This window comes from Xenopus laevis, chromosome 7L, assembly GCF_017654675.1.
Source record: "Xenopus laevis strain J_2021 chromosome 7L, Xenopus_laevis_v10.1, whole genome shotgun sequence".
Taxonomy (NCBI): domain Eukaryota; kingdom Metazoa; phylum Chordata; class Amphibia; order Anura; family Pipidae; genus Xenopus; species Xenopus laevis.
The window spans coordinates 13,337,205-13,347,333 of NC_054383.1; the positions used below are offsets into that span (position 1 = coordinate 13,337,205).

A 10,129-nucleotide genomic window follows, 5' to 3' on the forward strand; every position below is an offset into this window, starting at 1 on the left:
GTCACTGAGTGACTGTGGTTCACAATTAGGAAAAAAAGGGGCGGGGCAACAACAGCCAATCAGATTTGGGCCTGAGTTTTGCCACGGCAAGCACCACTCACATTTTCTTCAGGAAATGTACCTCTCTAGTTAATATATGTTGTTCCCAGATGTTTGGGAAAAGAAGATATGAATTTGGTTAGGACCTTAGTGTTATTTAGTGTCGAAATGCAAGATACTGAATACATTTCAGTACAAGGCTGTGTAGGAGGAGCAAGAATTAAGAGGCAAATTATTTGGGGGAAGCAAGATAGTGGACACCTTTATTGTTAGGTTGGATATGAAGGAAAGACAATGTACCGAAACACCATTCATAGCATTGTTTTTTTACAGGTTTCAGTTGATGCCTTAAGGGGTCAGCAATGGATGACCAACGAGTCCGACTCCCTGCACGGACCCTCCTGGATTGTGCCAGCACTGATCAACTGTGCAGTAAGTAAAGTAGACATTATTGTGCTTTATTTTACTCCATATCATTCTTCATCCCATAGGGAAGTCTTGCTCCGTGACTTGGGTTTTTAATAAATGGCGTTAACCTTTATACCTGTGCCAGTTGTTTACTTGTTCATACAAACACCCAGAATTGTCATCCTCTTTTCTTTTCCCTAGTAACAGCAACTTTATTTCTCTTTACAGTTGTTCGAACTTACCAATATGAGGTTATAGTGGTTCCAGTATTTTTTGTTGGCATCTCCGTGATCCTCCTTGCCATTATTCTGTGGCTTCGGTATAGACAAAAGAAACCAGATGAAGATGACCAGAGACAAGGTATCCTTTGTCCTGCGCACCTCTGTACAGGTGCAACTTATGAAATGCAATGGATATGCAATATTAAAAAGACAAACTTTAAAGGGGACCGTCACCCAAAAAAATTATTCAAAATCCTATTTTATCACATTAGTCAAGCAAAATTAACTTTAATTAGACTCTATAAATTATTTGAATCTTGTTTCCTTCAGTCTGGGAATTCATAATTATAGCAAGCAGGCAGCAGCCATTTTGTGCACACAGTTATTAAGACAAGTCTTGAATCATCTCAGAATCTTGTTTGTGCACCAAAATGGGGGGCCCGAAGTCCATCCCCATGCCCTTGCTACACAATTAAATAGTAAAGAGAATGGGGGAATATGTGGAGAGCAGTGACATCTAGGAAGTGCTGAATGGAAAGTGAAAGTAATTGCCTGCCCCGCCTCTGCCCATGGCATAGAGGAGTGGCAGACAATATTTGATTGACAGCTGAGATGTTTAAATCAGCTTACAACAGCTATGAATGCTTTAATAAAAAATAGAAATTGGATTTCATGTTCAATTTGAAAAGGACTTTTATTATACAGATTTTTGTGTCTGGGTGACAGGTCCACTTTAATAGCAGAGTAACCAGATCTCTCAATGTATCAGCAAGACTCTGTGGTTTTCAACATAGGGGGGTAATGTAACAACATGGAATTTACATGAACAGCTAGAATGTACAAGTGTTCAGTTATGGTTGCTATGAGTTACTTGACCAAGAGGAAACTTTGCATCTGTTATTACATTACAAAGGGATCTTTTATTATTATTACAGTAAATACAGGTATTGGATCCATTATCCATGGACTCCATTTTAGTCAAATAATTAATAATAATTTTCTTTTCTCTGCAATAATAAAACAGCACCTTGTACTTGATTCTGATGATTGTTTTGCCTGACGAGGCAAAACAATCTTATTAGGTTTATTCAATGTTTAAATGATTTTTTAGTAGACTTAAAGTATGAAGATCCAAATTACGCTAAGATCCCAGATCTGGAAAAGCCCAGGTCCCAAGCATTCTGGATTATAGATCCCATACCTGTACTCATAGTTAAATCATACAAATATTGATATTTAAATACAACTATGGTGCCATGCATGGTTTTCAACTTAGTGGTCAATGGCATCAGAAATATTATTGCAGTACAGAGATGGGATCTGTTTTCCAGAAACCAGTTATCCATAAAATTCTGAATTACAGAAAGACCGTTTCCCATAGACTCCATTCTATCCAAATAATCCAATTTTAAAAAAACTATTTCCTTTTTCTGTGTAATAATAAAACAGTAGCTTGTACTTGATCCCAACTAAGATATAATTAATCCTTATTGGAAGCAAAACCAGCCTATTGGGTTTATTTAATGTTTACATAGTTTTCTAGTAGACTTATGGTATGAAGATCCCAATGACGGAAATATCCATTATACAGAAAACCCTAGGTCCAGGGCATTCTGGATAACAGGTCCCATACGTGTATGTCTTCTATTCTATAGGGCTTATTTGCCATGGGTACACATGCAAGATGAAGGCAGTAGGCTGGATCAATAAGAAATTCTATTACTATTGCCCATATTTAGGCTGTTTTTCAAGTCCAATTTCTAGGCTTTAGGGGTGCTTGGGCCAGTAGTTTAACAATAGATAGGGCTATAGTTTTGACAGGTCTATGCAATGCAGACAATAGATCCCCGTAAGGCCTGTTTTACCACTCACTGAAAGTTACTTTCCCTTAAGAAACAGCACATGCAATTTTATGTAGAGTATAATTACAAACAACTACTTTTCATATAGGAGCCTTGTCCAGTTACTTATAATGTCCCAACTCTACCTACAGAAGTGCAGAGAAAGCCGAGCGTCGGTTACATTAATCATGCAATCTCTCTGGAAGAGCTGTCCATGGATCAGGTGCTAAGAACGAGAGATCCCTCACTGCAAGATTTCGAGATATCCAGGAGCAGAATACGGCAACCTCTGCAGCTGGCCGGCGAAGGGCGGTTTGGGCCCATCCACAGGACAAAGCTAAATGACCCCATGGGTGGGAAAGAGAGAGATGTTGTCATTAAACGGCTTAGAAGTAAGTAAACTGTTAAGGGCTACCTGACTCTGTATTTTCCTTGGATGTGTAAAAATGTAATGTATCTGTGTCTTAGAGCTTACAATCTAATTAACTTTCAATTATTCTATTTCCTTCTTTTTTCTATCTGTGCAACTATACATTTTTTCTAAGCCTTGTGCCATTTGTCTTTGGTTCCCCTCAGGTTCAGGTGGAGCACAAGAGGTCCGTGATTTCCTGCAGAGGGTGGCTTTTCAAGGATGGTTAGGCCAGCACCCAAACATTGTGGAGCTGCTGGGGTGCTGCCCTAACGAGAAGCCTTTCTGCATGTTACTAGAGTACATTGAACCGGGGTCTCTATTGCAGTTTCTCTGGGACTGCCGCCGGGTAAGGCACAAGCAAAGAATGGGGGATATGCGCTTAGGGAGAGCTAAATGATGAGGAAAAATACTACATGGCGCATTTACTGAAAGGGATACTGTCATGGAAAAACATGTTTTTTCCAAAACACATCAGTTAATAGTGTTGCTCCATCAGAATAATGCACTGAAATCCATTTCTCAAAAGAGCAAACAGATTTTTTTTATATTCAATTTTCAAATCTGACATGGGGCTAGACATTTTGTCAGTTTCCCAGCTGCCCCAGCCATGTGCCTGCACTTTAGGATGGAATTACTTTCTGGCAGGCTGTTATTTCTCCTACTTAATGTAACTGAATCAGTCTCAGTGGTACTTGGCTTTTACTATTAAGTGCTGTTCTTAGATCTTCCAGGGAGCTGTTATCTTGTGTTAGGGAGCTGCTATCTCGTTACCTTCCCATTGTTCTGTTGTTAGACTGCTGGGGGGGGGGGAAAGGGAGGGGGTGATATCACTCCAACTTGCAGTACAGCAGTAAAGAGTGATTGAAGTTTATCAGAGCACAAGTCACATGACTGGAAGCAGCTGGGAAATTGACAATATGTCTAGCACCATGTCAGATTTCAAAATTGAATATAACAAAATCTGTTTGCTCTTTTGAAAAATGGATTTCAGTGCAGAATTCTGCTCGAGCAGCACTATTAACTGATGTGTTTTGAAAAAAACATGTTTTCCCATGACAGTATCCCTTTTTTTACCAACAATGTAAAAGCAAATATAGCTGCTTTTCTCATTGGAAAAGTCAATATTTTGTACTAAGAAATCCACCTTTTAGCATTCAGGAGGGGTTGCAAGCATCAGCTGGTAGTCCCATGTGTGACACCTTTAGCCTCCCCAAACAAAAATATTACCCTCTGCCTATGAATACAGTGTTTTTTTCCTAGAAGTCCAGTTTCAAATTGGGTTTTATGCTTCTCTGGTACAAGGTACAAAGTACAGGGTGCAGGAATAAATAGTCATAGCAGGAACTCTGCCTACTTATGAGAGAGAGAGAGAGAGAGAGAGAGAGAGAGAGAGAGAGAGAGAGAGAGAGAGAGAGAGAGAGGCTGAAACAAGGAACAACACTTTAATTAACACATTTGCTCATTTCTGCTCTCACAGGACGTCATGTCTATGGATGGAATTCTCTATGATCTCACCGAGTGTCAAGTTTACATCATAGCTCTTCAGGTCCTTTCAGCTTTAGTAAGTGTATATATGGGCTCCCAGTCCTACTCCTCTCCTCATCCTGTAGACTGTATGGAAACAACTGACGCTAGGCCCATGTTTCCTTTGTGGTATGGTATTTTTTTTTGTAGTGTAGAGACTTTGTCATCCTTCTCTTTTTAGTCTTTTCTTATTGGGGATGTTTATCTTAATGTATTCTGCATCTCCAGCCTGCCACCTACCCTTTGGCCAAAGTTGAAGTACAAAAGGTGCCCATATTGTTGAGCCATGAGTTGCACCAGCCAAAGAAATACGTATGTGGCAGCTGGTCCTATAAGGAAGACAATATTCTGTAGAGCAGTATTTGGTACCACCATTATTGAGCTTATGGGTTATTTTGGCAGAGAATATAAAACCTTAATGTGACAAAGAGATCTCAAAGTCCATGTATACATATTAAAACCTTATCTCCTCCATGGTTTTCAGGAGTTCCTGCACCAGCGCAAACTGGTCCATGGGGATATAGCAGCACGGAACATCCTCATTCATCGTGACTTAACAGCTAAATTGATTGGACTGGGTGGAGCTTGTGAGATGAGAAAGACTGGGACCTTCCAGTCTAGACGTCCTGCTCCCCAGAAGTGGATGGCTCCTGAGAGGCTCCTTCACTTGCCCATCTCTGCCAAATCAGATGTGTAAGTTTGATCTTGCAGAAATTATTCAGGGTCCTTGTTAGCGATTCTGAGGGCCAATACCCTGTGTGGGGCATCATTAATTATAACCCCACCTGCAGCTCTCCAGCTGTTCATGGGCTATGGCTACCAGCATGCTATTGGTTACAGTTAAAATAAGTCACTGACCCTGGTAACCATAACAACATATCAGCTGCGAGGGTTCAATATTATTATTATTCATTTTTTTCTATTTTAATTGTTTATCTTATTATTATAAGATATTATAAGATTACAAAATCTCATGTTCATCTGCCATCATGACTTCCAAATTTCTACCTGGTTGCTAGGATACCTGGTAGCCCTAGAACTTAGAAAACAGTTGCGATTCCAAGTCTCACAATAAAATGTAAATATTTCAATATCCACACTTCCTGAATACTACTTATATGGAGGAAAGTCACAAGACAATGAGCAGATGTCAAAATTAATTAATAGAATACCAGACAGGACATGATTAAGTTCTGTAGGATGTAATATCATAAGGAATCACCACATTCCTACAAACCTACAGTAATTGCTCTGTATTAATCTACATGTCTGGCAGACACAACAGTAACCACATTGCTGAAATTGCAAACTGGAAAGCTAAATGAATAAAAAGCTAAATAACTTAAAAAAAACAGAAATAATAAAAAATGAAAACCAATTGCAAATATTCTCAGAATATCACTCTCTCTATATCATACTAACAGATAATTTAAAGGTGAAGAACCACTTTAATGCCCATTCCCTAAATGTTTTTTTATTTTGTGTGATGTTCTCTTTGTCATTTGTCCATAGGATAAAGGATAAATATACCCTTGAATATGTAACGATGAACAAGAAAGTGAGTGCTAACCTTTTCTTCTATTGATTTCAGGTGGTCATTTGGAATTCTTCTTTATGAAATGATAACATTGGGTAAGGCCATATTTATGTTTGTGTTAAGCATGAAATAAGAACTGACCCAGACTTTCCTTAACAAAATAGTTTTTTTTTGGAGTCAAATGTTCAAGTCAATATTAGGGCTTGTGTATGCACGCAAGTACAAGTGCAAAATCTAATGATGAATGCAAAATTTAGTGCACATTGATGCTATTCACTTGCACTCATAAATGCTCCAATAGTAGAAATCTAACATCTAGGGTAGTTAAAGATGTACGTAACCCAAATTTTTATTCTAATGTTCAGCCTATCTCTGTGGCTATCAGCCATTGCTCATATGGTCATGGACAGTTGCAAGTAACTGATAGAAAAAGTACCCAGGGCTGGTGTATTTTTGAGAGACGAAGAGCATCAGTCCAAGGTCTACATGTAGTAGTGGCTGTACTCACTGGGGCTTGCTTAACAAATTGGTCTATACATAAGAGAATCCAGTCACTTCAATAATAGCACCCCACTACTTAAATGATGGGCAAGTCCAATTACCAGGTATGTTCCACACGATAATAGTGCTCAACCCCTGTGTTCCGTCTCGTCAGACCAGGTGCTTAGTGGTCAATTACCCTCTCTGCCATGGGTTGAAATCATATATTCAGTCCAAACGCAACGCAACGCAACAGAAACCTGTTTGTCAGTGTGCTATGGTCATATGGACTGAATATACAATTAACAGGTATGTTGATCTCTACAACCATTGCTCCCTTCAGCTCTGAACTTCTCTTTTTTATTTCAGGGGCTCCTCCTTATCCTGAAATTCCCCCAATTGACATCCTGCAGCACTTACAGAGAGGAAACATTATGAAGAGGCCTTCCACCTGCAAACCAGCTTTGTAAGGATCAAGTTGCAATCTTAAATTTGCTTAGCCCAAAGCCTCAAAAAGGATTCTGATCTGCTGATGTTAGAGGAGAGTGAGATACTGTAGCTGTCATGTTTTCACCTATTTATTTGCCACCTTCAAAATTTCATAAGCTGTAATGATTGGGTTCTCTTTGCCTTCTTTATTTGGTGGGGTCAAGGCTCCATTCCCTTCCATGAGTCATCCTGTTAAAGACCCAAAATCCTTCCCTGTATAAACACATATTTACCCCCCACCCTTAAACCCACGACTAGGTAGGAACATAAAAGTTCAAATAACCTTTATAGCACTTTGATTCTCACAAACTCTACCCTCTAAGAGGGTTCAGAGTTAATTAGGAAAAAGATCATTAATGATACATCATTGCAGGGTTTTCTAATATTATCTTCTCATAGGTACAACATCATGAAGACATGTTGGATTTGGAAGGCACCCGAAAGGCCATCACTGCCAGAGTTGCGCAAGCGCCTGGAAGCTGGGAAGAAGGCTTCCAATGACAAGTCGGTCCTCCAAGTCCCAGAGCAGGTGGTGGCAGAACTCTACGCTGGTGTCGCTGGGACAGAGTTTATGAGAATTGAGAATGATTACACTGTGCTGTAATGGAAGCGCTTACACTGAGTCTGATTGTCCTACAGGGGCAGTAGATGAAGAGGAACCATTTACTGTAGTCTTAAAGTTAAATATTGTGGACTTAAACATAAGGCTCATGTGCAAATTGGATGACTTATACATGAAGGATGTTTATGGTGGCAGTTACAGAGAGCCTGTTGGAATAATGTACTGGGGTAATATTTTTATATTACCCCACAGGAAGCCTTTAAAAACCATCCGTTCAATGTGTTGATTAGGAACACTGGATTACCATACAAACTCAAGGGAGAATTACAGAAAGGGGCCTTCAGACTATGAATGAGGACATTTTGTATGCGTCATGCCGAGTGGCCCTTGTATCATGGACTGTTGTCCATCTGTTTATGTTGATGTTCTTTATGTCTTTACATTTGTGAGAGTTCAGTTTACAGTTCAATAAGTTTAAGATGTCTTCCATCCACCCTGTTTGACTGCAGAAGAAAATGGTCTCAGCCAATACACATTATCTGGGACTCCCCAATTCATTACTAAATGGTAATATGAAAGAGCTGGTGTACTTATGCCCAAAGCTTAAGTACAACATCAAGTTCCTTAGTGCTTATTTACCCAGCACTTTTGTCCATGGCACAGTTACACTCTGCACTTCCCAACTGATTCAATATTTGGTGCAAGGTGGATCTCACAACATCGTCCAACCATAGGCAGTAAGTACAGGGCTCCAGATCACTTTGCAGCCTTTAGCGTCCAAACAAAGCTCTAATTATAAAGCAAATAGGGGCTGAGCATGGGGATGCCTAGTTGTCAATGGCAGGCATTCATTGTGGAGGTAAAGGTCTATGTGTCCAAGATGTTAAAGGCAAAAGTGCAAAAATGTTGGTTTGTCCCATTTTTTGCACTTTGCATCCTGCCATCCTGACCATAACGTCTCAGAAATGCCTGGAGTAAATCATTATCACATAATTACATGGGGCTGATTGACATCTCCGCTAGAGGGATTTAGGTAGGACATAAAGTTGCCACCTTCCCCCCATTTAAGCATGTTGAGGGTTGTATTTGTTTCAAATCCCATCACAAATGCTTCTATTATGCAGGGAAAAAATATTTTTTTACTTTTAACTGACTATTTTCTGGAATTGCGGATTGCAGCTCCTATAGCTAAGCAAATATTTTGCAATATTTATTATGTTCAAGAATGGGACCTGTTATCCAGAATGCATGGGACCTGAGGTGTTCCGGATTACGTAACTTTACATAATTTGGGTCTTCATATCTTAGGTCGACTAGAAAATCATGTAAACATTAAATAAACCCAGAGGTGGTTATGCTTCCAATAATGATTAATTATATTTTACTTTGGATCAAGTACAAGGTACTGTTTTATTATTGCTGAGAAAAATATTTTTTTTTTAAAAAATGTTGATTATTTGGATAAAATGGGAGATGGCCTTTCTGTAATTCTGAGCTTTCTGGATATCAGGTTACCAGATAACAGACTAGCGATATAATAATTTGCTGCGACAAAAAAGTCGCTTGTGTAAAAATTGTCGCGTGTCAAAATAATTTTGACGCCCATTGACCACGTCATTTCGTAAATTTTTCAGCGAGGCCAAACGGGACAGATTTTGCGATCACTAAACGGAACCCATTCTTATACCATTTTGTCGATCGCTTCACAACACCAACTCTTTGAAAGTGGCCCTGCACTTTGGCACTGATGGCACTTAACCACTTTAAAAGCCTCCCAGGTACAGGTATGGGACCTGTTATCCTGAATGCTTGGGATCTGGAGTTTTCTGTGATTTGGATCTCCATACTTTGTCTCCTAAAAAAGTGATTAAAGCATTAAATAAGCCCAATAGGATTGTTTTGCCTCAAATGTAGATTAATTATATCTTAGTTTAGATCAAGGACAAAGTACAACTTAATAATTACAGAGAATTTTGAATTATTTGATTAAAATGGAGTCTATTGGAGATGGCTTTCCATAATTCAGAAATTTCTGGATAATGAGCATCTGAATAATGGATCGTACACCTGTATCTTAATTTCCAGTGCTCTTTCGGTGTAAGAGGCTTAAATCAATATGACCAAGCATCAGAATCTTGAGTAAAAATATCTGTGTCCCTTCTAGAATTTCAAGTCTAAACAATATTATAGGATAAATTTGCTGGTTTTTAGCACCCAACAAGCAGTATGCATTTAGGGGTAAATTTATCAAAGAGTGAAGTTCCGCCACTAGAGTGAAATTCCGCAGCTCACAATTCATTTCTATGGGATTTTGAAAGGCATATTTATCAATGGGTGAAAGTTCACCCTTTGATAAATACGCCTTTAAAAATCCCATAGAAATGATTGGAAAGTGGCGGAATTTCAGTCTAGTGGCGGAACTTCACTATTAGGGGTAAATTCATCAAAGTGGGAAGTTCCGCCACTAGAGTGAAATTCCGCAGCTCTCAATTCATTTCTATTGGATTTTGAAAGGCGTATTTATCAATGGGTGAAGTGAAAGTTCACCCTTTGATAAATACGCCTATAAAAATCCCATAGAAATGAATGGAGAGTGGCAGAATTTCACTCTAGTGG

At 39.1% G+C, this 10,129-nt stretch overlaps 1 protein-coding gene across 1 annotated transcript in view; it reads left to right on the top strand.

Annotated features, from left to right (window-relative positions):
• styk1.L (serine/threonine/tyrosine kinase 1 L homeolog) overlaps positions 1–8,890 on the top strand; it is a 27,810-nt gene extending 18,920 nt beyond the window's left edge. Inside the window, exons 2-10 of the mRNA XM_018225121.2 lie at positions 373–471; positions 676–807; positions 2,662–2,901; positions 3,086–3,267; positions 4,399–4,482; positions 4,930–5,138; positions 6,037–6,077; positions 6,832–6,928; positions 7,351–8,890. Coding sequence (XP_018080610.1) covers positions 402–471; positions 676–807; positions 2,662–2,901; positions 3,086–3,267; positions 4,399–4,482; positions 4,930–5,138; positions 6,037–6,077; positions 6,832–6,928; positions 7,351–7,555 — 1,260 coding nt within the window. The 5' untranslated portion in view covers positions 373–401 and the 3' untranslated portion in view covers positions 7,556–8,890. The remainder of the gene's footprint in view (positions 1–372; positions 472–675; positions 808–2,661; positions 2,902–3,085; positions 3,268–4,398; positions 4,483–4,929; positions 5,139–6,036; positions 6,078–6,831; positions 6,929–7,350) is intronic.
• Positions 8,891–10,129: the final 1,239 nt, after the last annotated feature.